Source organism: Echinops telfairi, unplaced genomic scaffold (genome assembly GCF_000313985.2).
Source record: "Echinops telfairi isolate 266 unplaced genomic scaffold, ASM31398v2 ScPeMD7_2573;HRSCAF=3158, whole genome shotgun sequence".
In the NCBI taxonomy this organism is placed as follows: Eukaryota; Metazoa; Chordata; class Mammalia; order Afrosoricida; family Tenrecidae; genus Echinops; species Echinops telfairi.
This window is the reverse complement of record NW_022106471.1, coordinates 10,053,032-10,071,002: the sequence shown is the minus strand read 5'-3', so window position 1 is coordinate 10,071,002 and position 17,971 is coordinate 10,053,032. Positions and strand designations below refer to the sequence as shown.

At 39.8% G+C, this 17,971-nt stretch overlaps 1 protein-coding gene across 1 annotated transcript; it reads right to left on the bottom strand.

Moving 5' to 3' along the window:
- Window positions 1–396: 396 nt before the first annotated feature.
- CCT4 (chaperonin containing TCP1 subunit 4) lies at window positions 397–15,586 on the bottom strand. The gene is made up of 14 exons (XM_004710260.2): window positions 15,342–15,586; window positions 13,655–13,707; window positions 12,568–12,657; window positions 10,809–10,917; window positions 9,719–9,861; window positions 8,589–8,710; window positions 8,309–8,441; window positions 7,254–7,393; window positions 3,929–4,025; window positions 3,737–3,847; window positions 3,501–3,631; window positions 2,745–2,979; window positions 933–1,046; window positions 397–604 (listed from the first exon to the last, which is right to left on the bottom strand). Exons 1-14 carry the CDS (start codon window positions 15,466–15,468, stop codon window positions 590–592), a joined length of 1,620 nt encoding a protein of 539 aa, XP_004710317.2. The 5' UTR covers window positions 15,469–15,586; the 3' UTR covers window positions 397–589.
- Between the last annotated feature and the right edge of the window lie 2,385 nt (window positions 15,587–17,971).

The window sequence follows — 17,971 nt, the reverse complement described above, 5'->3', positions numbered from 1 at the left end:
TCTATGGGGATCACAATCCCTGACATGATGGAGTCACCATAAATTGGGGTTGATTTGCCAACAGCTAACAACAACAAACTGAGGGCAGAGACCAGAAAGATAGCTACACGGTTTATAACAGTGCTTAGATCAGGGCAGTGACATTAAAAAAAATAAGTGAGGCGAGCATGTGATGAGCATACTGTGTTCATTTTTTTTTTTTCATAAGTAAGTTCTGTTTAAAAAACTCCCACCAATGGAAATAGAATTGCCTGTGGAGAGGGTAAAGCAAGGAAAACCCTCCAGATTAATCCCTAAAGAAAGCCAACATGGATAAGTGAACTTGTTTTGTTTTTCTGCAATCTTGTTTAGGTTTTCAAGAGTATCAGAAATAAAAATATTGGAAGGGGCAATAAATTAACTTTTGCAAACAGATATTTAATATTTTCATTAAACTGTGTCAGTACAATTTTAAACAAATGCCAACTGGAAGCCCAAGGCCAGGAATTCAAAGAGCAACTCTTTCAAACAAAAGCAGCAAGGAGCCGCTCCTCCTCTCCAGCTGCAGTCCGCAGCGGCCGGCGGTGCTGCTCAGCGCGTGCCAGCCAGATCATCGCGTGTTCACCTAGGAGGCAGAAACCCGTGTTACTTCCATGAAAACAGTGCAACAGCAATCCACACCACCTGCGTTTACACATTAAACACAAAAGAACTGTTACCCCGTGATTAGCAAACTAACATTAAAAAACAGCGAAGAGGAGCTGATACTGAGGTTGACTCAAGTAGAAAATGTTTTGAGGATGATGAGGGCAACGAATGCACAAATGTGCTTGACATAATGGATATATGTATAGATTGTAATAGAAGTTGTATGAGCTCCCAATAAAATGATTAATAATAACAACAACAAAAAAAGGAGCCTATTTGACCTTATAGAGAAGCATGGTACTCACCACATCATCAATCTTCAGAATGCTCCGGACCGTTTCAGTTGCTAGGGTTAGAGCACTGACAGACACCAACAGAGGCTGGACAACCAGCTCCTCCAAAATGTTGGAAATTCCACCCTGAAGAAACACAAACTGCTCTTAGTGTTTGTACTATTAACAAGATTGTCCCTAGTATACACCTGAATATCTTTCAAACCTACTTTTCCCTTAGTCTAGTTACTCTATAATTGATATTCTTCTAAGCTCTTCTGTGCATTTTTATGTTGTATTTCACCTAAAATTTGCAAAATATTAGTGGATTCCCCTCCAACCCCAATTCCAAATCAAAATCATGTAATGATCCTAGTAGATCTTTAGCGTTTAAATTATGTCAGAATCCTAATTCCGAGCTTGACCAATGTTTCATCTACTCTTCTTTCCCATTCTCCACTTTTGTATTCCTTTTGCCACTACCCATGTCCCCTGTCAGGCAGGCAGGCATTCCTGTCTCTAGGAATATCTCACAGAATCCTGTCTCACAGAAATACTCATCACCGTAGTGGTTCTTAACTACTGGGAGAAGGATCTTTTATCTGGAAGTCCACCAATGATTAACATGTAATTTCTGCTCCAGACGAGCTGAATAACTTCCAGACCCTCTCAGCTGCAAACTGCCTCCCCATCTGCTGTCCTCATGCCCTACCAGCCACCGTTCCATGTCACAAAGCTTTCCCGATGAGGCAATGCCTCCCCCTTCGGAGGTCTGCAACTTGCAAAAATTACCGTATATACTCCAGAATAAGCCAACCCGAATATCAGCTGAGGCACCTAAATTTACCACAAAAACTGCATTAAAAAATGTGACTTGTGAATGAGGGGAAGTGCAGAGTGGGGACCTAGGGCCCATCTGTGGACAATTGGATATCCCCTTGCAGAAGGGCTGCGGGAAGGAGATAAGCCAATCAGGGTGCAGTGTAGCAATGATGAAACATACAATTTTCCTCTAGTTCTTGAATGTTTCCTCCCCCTTTACTATCATGATCCCAATTCTACCTTACAAATCCAGCTGGACCGGAGGATGTACACAGGTACAGATAGGAACTGGAAGCACAGGGAATCCAGGACAGATGATCCCTTCAGGACCAGTGGTGACAGTGGCAATACCAGGAGGTGGAGGGAAGGGAAAAGGGGGACATATAACCTCCTCCCTGGGGGACGGACAGCAGAGAAGTGGGTGAAGTGAGACATTGGACGGTATAAAATATGAAAAAATGATAATTCATAAATTATCAATGGTTCAAGGGAGGGGGAAGCGGGAAGGGAGGGGAAAAATGAGGAGCTGATAACAAGGCTCAAGTAGAAAGCTAATGTTTTGAGAATGATGAGGGAAACAAATGTACCAAAGTGTTTGACACAACGGATGTATGTGTGGATTGTGATAAGAGTTGTACAAGCTCCCAGTAAAATGATTTATTAAAAATAAAAAAGTTGCTGAAAACCTCGGCTTATACACGAGTATATACGGTATCTTACGACTGTCCCTTTGATTCTTGAATCATGTATGTCGCCTCAAGAGATCATTAATAACAAAAGTGAGATTATACTGTCTAGTGTGTAAACTCACAAACTACACAATGATTTTAAGATGTGATTTCTAATTAATACCACATTTAATGCTCATGATGGCCCTATAAGGATATCATTCCTGCTCTGACATGAAATCACCTGCAGGGGTCTCCTATTTAAAAATCAAGATTATGCTCCTTTTAATTACAAAATGTTTCTTTCAATAAATGATTGGTTTCAATATTCTTGTACTTAGTATTAAATTATTACCTTTCGAACATTTATGCCTGCAGTTTTTTCTCCTTGAGCATGGCGGTTTCTTAGTTCTGTTACCGTAGAAATAGGATTCAGCCCTGCGTTTTCAGCTAGTGTGGAAGGAATGACTTCCATAGCATCTGCAAAAGCACGGATGCAGTAGGACTCCATGCCACTCAGAGTCCTTGAATATTCAGTGAGACGTAAGGCCAACTCTATTTCTGGAGCCCCACCCCCTGCGATGAGAGCTCTGAAAAGTACAAACATACATTTTAGTTTATCGTGTCCAACAAAACACATGGATTTAATAATTTTATATACCACTTGAGTTACATTATAATTATTCAAGCTGTACAACTATTCTTGCTATCTTTCCTTTCCCATTATAATCTTTTCCATAATTATCTTACCATTAACAAACTCAATGTCCCGAACCTCAGCTAAACTTTTGAGTTGCTATGGCTACTTTGATCCCATAGGAACAATTTTTTAAAAGAGCACATTTTGCAGGAGAGTCAATCTTTGCTAATTAAGTTAAACTACTGTTTGGTTTAAAGATCCCTTCAAGGGATAGTTTTAGTTTAAATTAGTTCAGGATGATAGTTGCTGTAGAGACCTGGATTCCATAAAAATTTGAATTATTATTCCACATTCAAAAGGCCCCCAACCCCTCTGATCAGCATTCTACTAGGAAATCTTTAGTAGAAAGATTTCAGAAAAACACTAAAAAGTACTGAAGTTGTAACTATCAAGTGTATTTAGTTTACTTACCGCTTTTTCACTAAACAGCGAATCACACACAGGGCATCGTGAATGGAGCGCTCAGCTTCTTCAATCACCAATTTGTTAGAACCACGGACAACAATTGTAACTGTTTTTCCAGGGCTTGCACATCCTGTAATCTTTAGAGCAAATAAACCCCAAGTTAGCTATTTAACCTAAGGGCTAATAGAAGACCAAACAAATAAAAGTTTAATTATATAGTATATAATATAGCATATAGCTACCTTGAGCAATTTGCCAGATCCATTTAAATTGACCTCCTCGGCTAGCTCAGCAGAACCCAGCATGTCAGCAGTAAACTGGTCAATATGAGCAACTGGCTTAGTTCCAATTGTCTGGAAAAAGTAGTCAAGCCCACAAATTAAGACATTTAACTAATGAATATTCTCACACATGTAGATTCTAATGTTCATTACCTTACAGATGAACTCAATGTCGTCTCTTTCAATATCTTTAACCACCATAATCTTCATCTTGTTCAAAAAATGTAATGCAAGATCACTAAGAGCATCTCTAAAACACAAAAAGAAAATGTCAAAGCTGGGCTAAAATGTTTTTGTTTTTAACTATTTTATTATCTTTGAAGTAGTCAACCAATCACATTATTTGTTTGACAACCGCTCAAATGTTTTCCCATGGCTACTAAATTTTTAAGAGGCAAGCAATAGCTAAAGGTTCTGTTTACAGAACATTAACAAGATATCATCATTTAAAAAAATCTTTAAAGAACACAATAAAACGTATACTTTATTAAATAAGAACACCAAATGTGAAACTACTTTCCATCTCTCTAAACTTTTCCTGAAGGAGTCTGCACTCTTTACATCCCATCTAAACAGCAGTTTGGGCATCTTCAAGTCAAACATGTTGCTCTGACATGTTGGGGGCAGGTGAGGGCACCTGAAGGAGTAAGATCAGGGTTGAAGAGTGGGCGGGGTAAGGTTTTCCATTAAGCTTTTCACCTGACAGCCCCTGTGACCTTTGAACAACAAGCAGATGCACTGTCATAATAAAAGCTGCCCATGGAACAACTTTCCTGTTCTTCATAACAATGTAGCTTTCAATTTCCTTAAAATTTTTTCATAAGTACCTGTGATCATCCTGTGTCTTCTGAAGAAAACCTATGAAGATTACCCCTTTTGAATCGCCAAAACCAGTCACCACAACTTTCTGAGCAGATCTTTCAGATTTTAATTGGCCCAGAAGATCTTCTCAGAAGCCAGTTTTGATTGGACCTTTTTGGGAAGGCACTCTTAACAAGACTAAGTAAGACATGTTATCACTGAGAAATTGCAGCCATCCACTGATCCCAGTGACATTTCAATGTGTCTTGTTTCGAATAAACCATGCATGTGTGAACCCCAGTGTAGCTAGCAGTGCTTTGATTTATCCATATAATGGAGTAAACGTGTCCAGTATAACACACTAAAGGAGGAAATAAAAGATCACTTCAAACTTTGAAGAACTTTTCTAATTCCCCCAAGATGAAATTCTAAGCTCAAAGAATAGTTAACAAATCAATTTTAGATCACACTTACTGTATATTCTCAAGTATAAGCTGACCTAAATATCAGCTGAGGAACCTAATTTTACCACAAAAACAGCACAAAAATGTGCTGGAAAAGAAAAAAACAAAACAACGGCTTATACTCGAGTATATACGGTATTTAGCTTTAAAAAAAACAAGTTAGCCTCTTAAAAATTAACCAGAAAACTTCTTCAAAAGAGTAAAAAAGAACCAATGGGCTGAGAAAACATTATGGAGATGACTTATTGGGCAAGGAACCTCTAAAAACCACAGAAAACAGTAATTCAACACCACTTGCTTCAGAAACAATTTAAAAGAAGGGCACGGAACATGAACCTACTACAGTTGACAATCAGGTGGCCAACAAATACTTATGATGCTCACAATGTTAGCACTGAAGGAGAAGCAAATCAAAAGGAGGCATCATTTCATCTTGGTAATTACATGTATCAAAAACAAAACAACACCCCCCCCTCCAAAAAAAAAAGGACAATACAGGTTTGTGAGGGTATGAAGAGATTGGAACTCTCAGATACTATAGGTGGATTCTAAAATGGTATGGCATTTCCTTAAATTAGAAATAGAGATACTATAAAACAAAGAAACCCAACTGCCACTGAGTCAATGCTGACTTACAGAGAACCCCAGGGCGTTTCTGAGAATAACTGTAGACGGGAGTCGAAAGCCCAGTCTTTCTCCCTCAGAGCTGCTGGTAGGTTCAAACTGCTGACCCTGTACATTTCAGCGCAACGTGTAACCACTATGCCACCAAGGAACCATAGAAATACTATACAATCCAGCAATCCCACTACTAGGTACAGATCCTAGGAAAGTGATGGCACCGATAAATAGATGCACACCCCCATGTTCACCACAGAAGTATTCACATTAGTAAACCGATGGAAAAACTGAAGTACCCAGCAATGAGTGGATTGATAACTTATGTTATATACACCCCACAAACTCCTACCTGGCCTATGACAAAGACTGACAAATCCACAGAACAACTCACAACATGGCACTGTGGAGGGTATCATGCTGAATCACCAAAGGGGAGACTACTACTATAAAAAGTCAACACAAGGGCTACCTACACTAAGGAACATTCATCTGATGATTAACAGGGATGGCAGAGAAAAACCACCAACTAGGCAGGAGATATGTATTAACGGGGTGAAGTGAAATGTAATACACTAAAGGGGGAGGCTAGCAAAACACAACCAATAAAGGAAGACACTGAGATGAATAAAAGTCAACAATGGTAAATACTACTCCATACACAGCCCTGCGTAACACTAGTAATGTAGATATGTAAGTACAGTGTATAGGATGGGGTATCGGACTATATTCATGAGCATATATAGGTTTGGCAAAGAGTATTTATGTATATTTGCATGTGCTACAAATAAATGTATACACACATAGCACAAATTTCCTAGCCATAACCAAATACCTTCAGGGAACAAGTCACTGGGATTGAGGGCTTAATACAATAGTTGCCATGGACATCCAGGTTAACTGATATAAACACACACACACACACACACACACACACACACACACTCTCTCTCTCTCTCTCTCTCTCTCTCTCTCTCTCTCTGGAATCCAAGACTATGGTCTTTAGACACACTCTTCACCTTCAAACCTTTTAAGTGAACTCACGCCCTTATGGCGTCTGTTGGACTTCCCGTTCAGTCAAATAGACATGATTAAATGAACAATACCACCCATGAATAATACTATGTTCTTGCCAGAACAATCAACCTTCAAAGACCAAAGGGTTTGCACTTGTCCAAAAACAAAGGCATTAAGGAGAAATGGGCGAATGGAAACAGGGAGCCCAGGAAGGAATGCTGCTACACTGAGATTATAACGTCACGAAATAAAACATGCATAAAATTTTTAAACAGAAAGTTAAATTGTTCTTTGTTTAAAAATAAACAAGCCAAAAAAAAGGGCTAAAATCCCATCAGTTACTTGGTACTTAAGCCCGTCACCTAGAAAGCTTTAAACACAATTAGGAGAGAAGCCACTTTGGATTTATTAGAATACCAAGATGCCCAGTGCAGATTGGTTTCCAGATTTCTCATGGACAAGCCAATAAAAATGTATCTTAAAAAGTTGTAAATAAAATGACATATTATAATAATAATTGCTAAGTGTTCCAAAATCAATTTATCACCAAAGGGTGAACAAAGTATCAAGTCTCATACCGTAAAATAGACTTCTGTATAAGAAGAACATTGCATCCAGTTTTTTTAATTTGCTTCACTAAATTAAGAATATAGGCTCGTTCTTCTCGCAGCACTCGGTCCATCTGGGCATAGTCAGAAACTACTATTTGATTATCCATCTGTTTAAAGTAAAAATAATTGCAATATTAAAAGTATAAAGGCAAGTGGAAACATGCATAAATTCAGCCAACACCCCACAAATTTATATAAACACGTATAAAAATTACATAGACCTAACAAAACTTTTAAAATAAAAATTTCAAAGGTCTAGAAAGTGACATCTTCCTCAAACAGCATTGGAAGTCTCTCTCAACTACATGCATTGCCAGCTTATTTCAGTTTCAGGTAATTTGGGGAATCGAGACGATGATGCTATTTACTGAATGCATCAATGTACTTTACATGAATAGATGTATCTCTGAAATTTAAGGTATATTCTGTTTATAAAGACCTATTTATTAAAAAGCCCAACATGCTCAGGTGCCAGAAGAAGACCCACAAAGCAGTACTCAGGTTTGTATGGGTTAAATTACAGATTGGGCACGCCAGCACAATGTGAAAGGAGAGCAAATCTGGTGAGGCAACCAGATGACTCCCCTTTCAAAGAAATGCTAATGACTGACGTGAATATCTTACATCAGAAGTTTCTTCCAAGTAGGAAGATAAAATTAGTTCAAAGTTCCATTTGTAACAAATTCTGGACAAAAGATCTGAAGGAAGAGTGAAGGTTTCTGCTCCTGGAGAGCCAGTACGAATTTGAAAATCCCACCAGTACTCAACTTTTAGACTTATCTTTTAAATTACTTATACGTATCTCAAATTGCTGTTCTATTCTGCCAAAGAAGTCAGCGAATACCCAATTGAAGCTACAGATTTGTCATGTTTGGAACCAACAATTTCTGTCGTTATACCAATCTCACAAATTCTTTTGAATTCTATGTTTAACATGATTATCAGCATTTTCCAGTTTCATGAGTTATTAATCACAAAGTCTAACAAGAAACAGGGGCAGATTTAAGTTGGATTCTACTTACATCTGTTTTTGGAGCGGATAAACAAAATTGAATGAGCCCAATCTTAGCCTTTTCAACTCTGGTTATGCTAGAATTTGCCACTTTTTGGGTGAGAACCAGTCCTTCCACTAACTCACAATCATCAATTGTCCCACTGAAAAAGAAAAAGGGATAGTTAATTGGAAGTTCTGGGTTTAAAAGATTGTTAACAGATCAAAAAGCACCAATCGAATAAAAAGTACTGCAATGTTTACTCTTAAAATCAGTTTGTATTAATGAAAGTTTAATGAGAGATGCTTACCCAAGTTTCTTAACTATTTTAATATCTCTGAGATCTACACTAGTAGCTGTGGCTGGGTCAATCACTCTCATCACTGCATTTACACTCATGGGAGAGAGTAGGCTTGAATACTGAGATACAACCTGGAATTATTAATAATAAAAAGATTAATCAAGTTAATGTTAGGAATATTCAAGGAGCAATCATAGCCACTTGGTGGGTGAGTCTACTCCACTCAGTCTATGAGTCATGAGAGGTGAGAGGAAGTATACTTGCTTTCCTCTTTAAGAAAGTAGCATTTACTATTTTGACAACCATGTGTTAATGGATATCCATTTAAACTACTAATTTTAAACTGAGGTCCAGCCTAAAATCAAGGTAATGACAAGGTATTAATGCTCTATGTGCATCCTTAATACTGATGCTGGTAAAAAAATAACAAGGGGGTTTAAACAATAAACGGAAATAGAATTTTCCCACAAGCTCTTTGAAGCTCTCTCACAGCTGATGGCTAATATTTATTACACACTGTTATATGCTGGGCAGGAAGTAGACCCAACACTTCATATACACTATCTTGCTATACTTAACACTTAATGAAAAAAGCATTAGGGGTAATGCCTGACACGAGAGAAAATACAAGGCAATACAAGTTCTTAAGAAACATGAAAGTATACCACTGCTCATTTGATAACAGTAACAGTACAGATAATTTAAGAGATGGATTGTCCTTTCCTGGGTTCAGATACCAGCTTCAGCTCATTATTGGGTCTCGGAGTAGCTTTTAAAAAGTTAGTTAACTTTTTAAAACCAGTTTCCCCCCTTGTAAGATGGAAATACTACTACTAATTTGAAAGTCTAAAATTAGGCACATCACCAGGAATTCTATGATCATCTTTGAAAGGTTTCCAATAGGTAACTTAAAGGATGGTAATGACCCCAGCTTTATCAATATCAATTTCTTTGTTGTTTGCCTTATAGCAATATGCCATCTTAAAATCTCAAACAAATTCAGTTATATAAATTACTTGATTTCCTAGCCATTTTCCAGAAATGGTATTTACACGTTCTACAGCATCAAGAATGACAGTTTAAGAAATTCCATTCTTAATGTACCTAAAATTGTAATTTGACAATGATGCTTCTCTCACCTTTGAATTTAATGAAGTGGCCGCACTGTTTAACAGAGTTTCTCTGTCACTCAGTTCCACGGGTCGAGACATATCAGTCAAGACTTCAATGCCCTTTTCCAAAGCCTTCTGGAATGACTCAGAAATGATAGTTGGATGGATCCCTAGAAAATGAAAGTAATTACTCCATTATGTTACATATTTGGCATGCCTTAAATTTCTATTCAGGAAATTTCAGAAGTCATAAATATTCATTCTAAACCCAAAATTCATTTATGGTCTAGCTTTAAATTTGATTAGACATAATACTAATTAAAGTTATTAGTAATACTCTTTCCATTTGTCTTGGAACAAGCCAATTACACTTATAGGACCCTTTAAAATTAAAACCAAATACTGTACTTTTCAAAATATCATAAATCTATGTGAGTAGAAAGCAGGGATTGATGCCATCTGTACTATTTACCAAAATGAGTAATCTATTTTCTCTTCTAAATCACCATTCACACTTACAGCTACGTTGCATTTTAACAGAAGCCTGACAAATCAAAAGGGTAAGCTCTTTTAAATCACTATAGATACTCCACTACCACTGAGTCAATCCCAACTCACAGCAACCCAAGATGGGGTTTTCCATGCTGCAAACCTTTACTGGAGCAGAGAGCCTCCTCTTTTCCTAAAGAGCAGCTGGTGGGTTTAAACTGCCGTCCCTGTGGTGCGCAGTCCAATGCTTACCCATCAGAACCACCAATTCCTAATTTAACTAAAAAACTGTCTGTACAAGATTACTTATTTGAAATGAATTATAAAATTTTTATTGAGAATAATTTGCCTATTCCTTTAAAAAGGAGCTCTGGTTATGTAATGGTTACAGGGTTGGTCTTCAATCTACAAGGTCAAGAATTTACAACCAGCAGATGCTCCTTAAGAGAAAATGGGGTTTTCTACTCCCATAAAGAATTAGTCTTGGAGACTAACAGGGACAGTTCTACCCAGTCCTATAATCACTATGAGTCAGCACTGACTTGATGGTAGTGAGATTCCTTAGAACCCCCCCTCTTTAACTGTTTGTTCTTGTTTAGTAATAAAGCATGACCTATGTTCAACTGACCTTTCTGAAGCAGCTTGGTGCAGGAATCCAAGAGAGAACCAGCAATGATGACCACTGATGTGGTACCATCTCCTGCTTCTATATCTTGAGCCTTAGACAATTCCACCAGCTAAGCAAAAAAAAAACATGCCCAGTTACCCAATGAGAAATGTATCCAATATAATTCTACTATCAAATCAATGGCACCCCATAACTGCCAAACAGAATTAGACTACCAACCACTGAAGAGTCAATTACTTCTGATTTACAGACCAGGTTTAAAATGAAGACCAGGGCAGTTGTGCCATACACAATTCTACTTACGTATTTTTTCTGCAAGAGTCTATACTAAAATAGAGTGTGAATTATTTTTCAGCTAACCAAAATATCCCTCGCAGAAAGCAAATGTTCTTGTACCACTGGTACATCTAGAAGACTTATACAGTGGGGTATCCTGGACGATGGAAGCTTATAAAATGGGGCATTATAGATGAGGCTAGAATATTAGTTCTTAGTCGTTTATCTGAACATTGTATGAATACAACACGATTGATTTTAGAAATAATCTTTACTTAAAAGGGGCATCTTCAAATAAGAACCTTTAAAAAAAAATCATTTTATTAGGGGCTCATACAACTCATCACAATCCATACACACATCAATTGTGTAAAGCGCATTTGTACATTCATTGCCCTCATCATTCTCAAAACATTTTCTCTCCACTTAAACCCCCGGCATTAGGTCCTCATTTTTCCCCTCCTGCCCCCCTCCCTCATGAGCCCTTGATAGTTTATAAATTGCTATTTTGTCATATCTTGCCAAATAAGAACTTTTATGGCATTTTTAAGTCATTTTATTGGGGGCTCATACAACTCATCACAATCCATACATACATCAATTGTATAAAGTACATTTGTACATTTGTTACCCTCATTATTCTTTTTTTTAAAAATTGAGGGCTCGTACAATTCTTATCACAGTCCACACACATTCATTGAGTCAAGCACATATGTACACCTGTTGCCCTCATCAATCTCAAAACATTTGCCCTCTACTTTAGCCGTCAATATCATTTGCTCATTTCCCCCCTCCCTCCCTCCTGAACCCTTCATGATTCATAAATTATTATAGTTTTGTCATAATTTACACGTCTGATGTCTCCCTCTGACCTCTTCTCTGCTGTCCATCCCCCAGAGAGGCTATACCTAGACTCTTGTAATTGGTTCCCCCCTTCTACCCCACATCCCCTTCACCCTCCAGGCCTCGCCCCTCTCACCACTGATCTTGATGGAGCTATCTATCCTGAGTCTCCACTCTGCACTCACCCACCTTTACAATGACAAGATATCTTGTTCCTTGATGCCTGACACCCACCCGATCCCTTCGACAGCTCGTGGTTACACATACTGGTGTGCTTCTTCCATGTGGGCTTTGTTGCTTCTGAGCTAGTTGGCCGCTTGTTTATCTTCCAGCCTTTAAGACCCCAGACGCTATATCTTTTGATAGCCAGGCACCATCAGCTTTCTTCACCACCTTTGCTTATGCACAACTTTGTTTTCTGTGATCGTGTCAGGAAGGTGGGCACCCACTGATCTGATTTTTAGTTCTTTGATGTCTGATAACTGGTCTCTTATGGCATTTATTTTTGCTAACACGCCTTCTCATGTGACAAGAATGATCATGATGATTTTTACTCTTTTTAAAAACATTAAGTAAAAAACTTAATTGCTTACCAAATATTACACAATACTTTAAAAACCTTTTTAAAAATTATACCTACCATTCTAGCTGCTGGATGTAACACTTGCATTTGTTTCAGAATGGTGGCACCATCATTTGTAATAGTCACATCACCTTTCCCATCTTGAATCTAGACAGTTGAGAGTTTTTAAGTTATATTTCAAAAGCTTTAAGGTTTTTAATTCAGCATTGTGACATCCAAAAAGCTATACTAGGTCTTAACACTCAACAGAGAAATTATATTTGAACAGTGTTTAATGTCAAAGTCTCTTTCCTTACATCAGTATAATTAAGAGCCCAGTTTTACAAATGAAATAGCTGGATTTTGTCTTAGTGTATTTCAAAGTGAAGCAATCTGTTATTAAAAAAAAAACACACACACCAAAGGGTACACTATAAAGATTCACTATCTTTCTTGGTTTCATAGTAGTAAGCAGAAGTCCCATGTATCTCCAGAAGAACAACACTACGTAATGTGGTGAGAACAAGTCTTATTATGTCCTTAGTCAACAGGGTAACTTTTCCTTAGTGTTCTCAACAGAGGAAGGTTGTTCTGCATGCCTTCCAGACAATCCTCTACATCGCTACTTTTGTTTTAGGTGTTAATTGGGCAAAATGTTACTCAAACATTACTAGAATGCATCTGTTTTACATTGCCAGAGAACTAAGCTACACCCAATCTTATACCGATTGCCATCAAGTCAATTTACGACACAGTAGAATTTCTGAGACTATAACTCTTTACAGGAATAGAAAGCCTCATCTTTCTCCCAAGGAGCAGCTTGGTGGTTTCAAACTGCTGACCATGTCGTTAGCAGCCGAACACACAACCACTCTGCCACAGGAAGTTGAAGTTCTATGGTCAGGCCACAGAACTGTGTTAATAAAGAACAAAGAACTCAAACCCCGACACACAGCTTTATCTAAGTACTGTCCCCTTTAACTACATAACAAATAACGGCTTTTCTATATTCATTTGTATTAAATTATTAGTTAAAGTTAAGATAAGCCTACCACTAAAGCAGTCTCTCACTTCAAAACTCAAGGTACTTAAACTTTTTACTTTTAAACAGCACATCTTATCAAGATCTTGTAATACAGATATAAGTACTGATTCAGCTTTTTACCATTTTATCCATTCCTTTTGGTCCAAGACTTGTTCTAATAGCATCAGCCACAGCTGTCAACAGAAGGGGGGATAGAAAAAAAAATCATGTCTCTTTCAATAGCATTTCTCCTCTCAGTGATCAACTTGTCTTAACAGATTATGATGAGTTTGAATGGATAACCAGGCCACCAGGGTGCCTTTATAAAAGCTGTGTCCACTAAAGAAAAACTGTCTACTATCCACTGGAAAGAAAACATTACAATCATATTCTTTTATAAATAAGTAATGCTTCACTTTGTTTTTAAAGTCACTATACTCAACTCAGTACTTGTCCTCTGCCTATAGTAAAGCAAAATGAGAATTTACTTAATCTTCCCCAAAGTATTAAAATGGGAAAAACAAAAGTACTAAGATGGCACATCCAGTTACAAAGGTCTGATAAGTGAGGGTTGCATGGCTGTTTCCACCACTTCTTTCTAATCTAAAGAATTCAATCTCAGGGTTGCAACTTTGCTCTCTAGACAAGTATGTACCAAATATCCATCACCATATTTTTAATCGACCTCTCAAGTGATACCTTCATCTACCCACCTGCCATCTCCAACTCAACCTGCCTAGACGGGCACAGAGGATCTTCACGCACTAATTCCTTTAGCATCATTATGTTCCCTGTCACCGGGCTGATGACTTCAAATACTTTCTGCATCTTGTTTTTGCAATGATTCCGACTCAATCCTTTGTGTGCAAAGTACAACTGTTCAAATAAGGCTTTAAGACTGTGGTTTTGGAAGCAGATGACCTGGCCTAACAAGAACCCCCAGATGGGTCTGAAGCACCGCCCTTTGGGTTTGTGGTCCATAATTTAACATAGGAACCGTCGGCACGACTCTACGTAGTTTATGACTTTTCTCAAAGCAACCTTTTTAAAAGCTGGTTTTTACCTCGTTATACTGAAGAACGATCTGAAGCTGGGAGATTATGCCGAACACTTTTGATTAGAGACACCAAACCCAACCCAAACTCTGCCATCGAATCGATGCCAATTCAGTCTGACCCCCGCTAACCTTTCTAATCGCATTCCTCACTTCCTCCAGCACTTCATTCTCCAACCCTGATGTAATTAGAGTACAATTCTCAATATGCGTCTCGGGCAGGGACGTGTTATCCCAATTCCTTCCTCACTCCGTGTCTCAGCTCGATGTCTCGTAACAACAATTCTAATACGCAAACATTTTTGTCCTCAATTTTATAGGTGAAAAAGAACCCTGGATTCAGACTGGTTAAAGGTCACGAAAAAAAAAATCTCGGCCTCCGCTCGCCCCTCTCCCAGTACAGCGGGCCCCGCCCAATAAGAGGGCTGCAAAAACGCTGTGCAAACAGCTTGCCGCCGGGGAATCCAGCAAGCTGGTACAGGGATCTCGAAGCTGTCAGCTCCCGAGGGATGCCGCACGCAGGCCTCTGCATTTTGGACTAAACCGATTTTCTGTCTCAACGCGACGGATGAAGCACAACATAGGAGGAAAACGTATGGGCTAACCAGGCAAAATGGGGCCGGCCCAAAGGCTCACCATGCTGAAGGTCGGCTATTATAGAGACAAACAGAAAGAACTTTCTATAGAGACGTGGTGATCACTCGAAAGCTCAGAACACGAGCCCCGCCTGCCAGACCCTAAGTGAGACTGCGCAGGGCCGCGGGTGGAAGATACCTTTGGCCGCGGAGATGTTGCTGAAGCGGATCTGGGCCGGTTTGTCGCGGTCCTGATAGGCTCCTTTCCCGCGACCGCCGGTCACCCCGGTGGGCGCCCCGCCCCGGGGGGCCACGTTCTCTGGCATGGCAACCTTGGCTGAGTCTGTGAAGGATCGGGAAGGACGGATGGACACGGATTCCCACCGGTCACCAAGTAACGGAACGCGCCCACCACCTTCACGAACCTTCCAGAAAGCGGCGCCGGCGGTGGAGGGGGCCTTTGTGGCAGCGCGGCGCTTCTGTGACGTAAGAAGCTGTCCGCCACGCGCCGGCGATTTACTACACGCTGGGAGCTCTACTTTTGGGGGTGTTAGTGGTGGGCACTGAGGACAAGGAATGCGATGGGCGGCCTAATTAAACAAAATGATTTAAAAAAAGATAATCCATTATTTTAAAGGCGGTTGTTGGGGGACACGCACTTCTTCCAACTCCACCCTCCTCGGCCTGAGGACCCCTCAGGCAGCTCCTGGCAGCGTAGGCGTCACCGTGCCGGGTACTGCTGGGCTGTGTAGTCCTGAGTTATTTATTTTGGAAGGGATGGACGGTGAGAGATTGGGCTTGATCGGATGCTTTGTCTGTGTGTCTTATATTGTTTGATGCTAAATGATAGAGGTTTAAATATATTGGTTAAATACGGGAGAGCTACTGCCTCTAGTAGTAGAAAATTCCAACCACTCATTGCAATAGTTTCTTCCTAAAATTTTTTAACGAGTGGATTGTAACAACAAGACGCTTGATTTAAAGGGAAAACTATCTAGGCTTCATTTCTTTGAGAGTAATTGGCTCCTGCTTAAAGACAGATTGCCCTACATGTAAGAGCTACGTGCAAAAAAAGTTATAAAATTGTCCTTGGTTTTGCAATGATAAATGAAAACATTAAAAATTCTCCAATCGAATAAGGTATGCAACGATTTTTAAGTCTTGTCCTTGTGGTTGTTAAACAGCGAGCAAAATAACTCGCTGGAATATAAATTGCTGAATGAGCCTGCCACTGAGGGAGAAGCGGGTGTTTCACAGTACGAGTATTTCCCCAGCCCATCTCCACTTGATGTCGATCAGAACATACCAGTGGCCATTTAATTAAAAAGCAAAATAAACAAAGGGGGAAATGCAGTATGCATGTGCACAAACGCCAGTTACTTTATGCACAGGCAGGGAATGGGAAGAGGCAATGAAAGAATAGAGGAGACTATGCGTAGTCGTCAGGATGTGGTGGGACCGATGTGGCTTCCGATGGAGAATGGAGTCTTGGTCGGTCGGAACGGAGTTCTGGAGGAGAGAGCGGCTCCCTTTTGGAAGACGCCTCCCGTCTCTGCGCTGGAACCACGGGCTCTCTTCAGCTCCATTTCCAGAGGCGCAGGTGTATCTGCTTCCTGGGTTGGCTGTCCGTCCAATCCGAATGTGATCTGCTCCGTGGACGAACCCTGTGGTTCACAATCGGCTTTCAGTCGTTACTGAGTAGCGTACGCCTTACTCTTAAACTGCACCGCAGAACCACCCCGCCACCTTCAGACCCACACGTCGCCCTGCTCAGTCTCGATCCTGTCCTGAGCGGCCGCTTCAAAAAGAGGCGCCAGGTCCGCACCGAACCAGCACACCAGCAGCGCCAGGGGCAGCCCCAGGAGCGCAGTCCTGGAGGAGGGAAAATGCAATATTTTCTACATGATAAAGCCATTGGCTCCCACAGATTCTTTATAACGACAACGATTATGTACCGGGAACAACGCTGAGTCTTTCTCCCATTAACTCCTCACCCAAAACAAAAATTAAAAACTAAGCCCACTGCCGTGGAGTCCTAAGTAGGGTATCCCCACACGGAAATCCTCAGCGGTTCACAACCTGTGAGTCGTGACCCCTTTGGGGGTCGAAAGACCAACGGAAAACACATTTGTCATTAGAAATAAATATTTCACAATATATAATTACATAGTTTTTGTGATTAATCACTGCTTTATGTTCAATTTGTAACAATGAAAATACATCCTGCCTATCAGATAGTTACTTTACAATTCATAACAGTAGCAAAATTACAGTGATGAAGTAGCATGACAATAATTTTATGGTTGGGGGTCACCACAACATGAGGAACTGTATGAAAGGGTGGAGGCATTAGGAAGGTTGAGAACCACTGCCTTACAGGGACAGAAAGCCAAATGTTTCTCCTTCAGGCGCTCTTGGGGGTTTGAACCTTGTAGTAATAGCCCAATGCTTAAGCCACTAAAACCTCAGGGCTCCTTTAATCCTCACAATCCTATGAGACAGGCGCTGCTGTTCTTAGCAGATGAGGAAATTGAAGTAGATGAAGCTCAAGGTAAAGCTCTGAGTAGCTGGAAGCAGTGTTTGAATGCTGAATTCATTAACTTCACAGGCGATGGTCCAAACTACTAGGTTCCTATACTACTATATTGCCTCCTCATCAGTGACTATGGATGTTGATGCAAGAGAAATTCATTAAACATTTGCTTATAAATAATTATTGAGTGCCCATAACTACCGGGAGACTTGCAGTAGGTTTATTCAAAATACATGAACTGCTTCGATACTGCTTTCAGGATAAAAATACTGGAGAATGACACTTGCTAGGTGTAC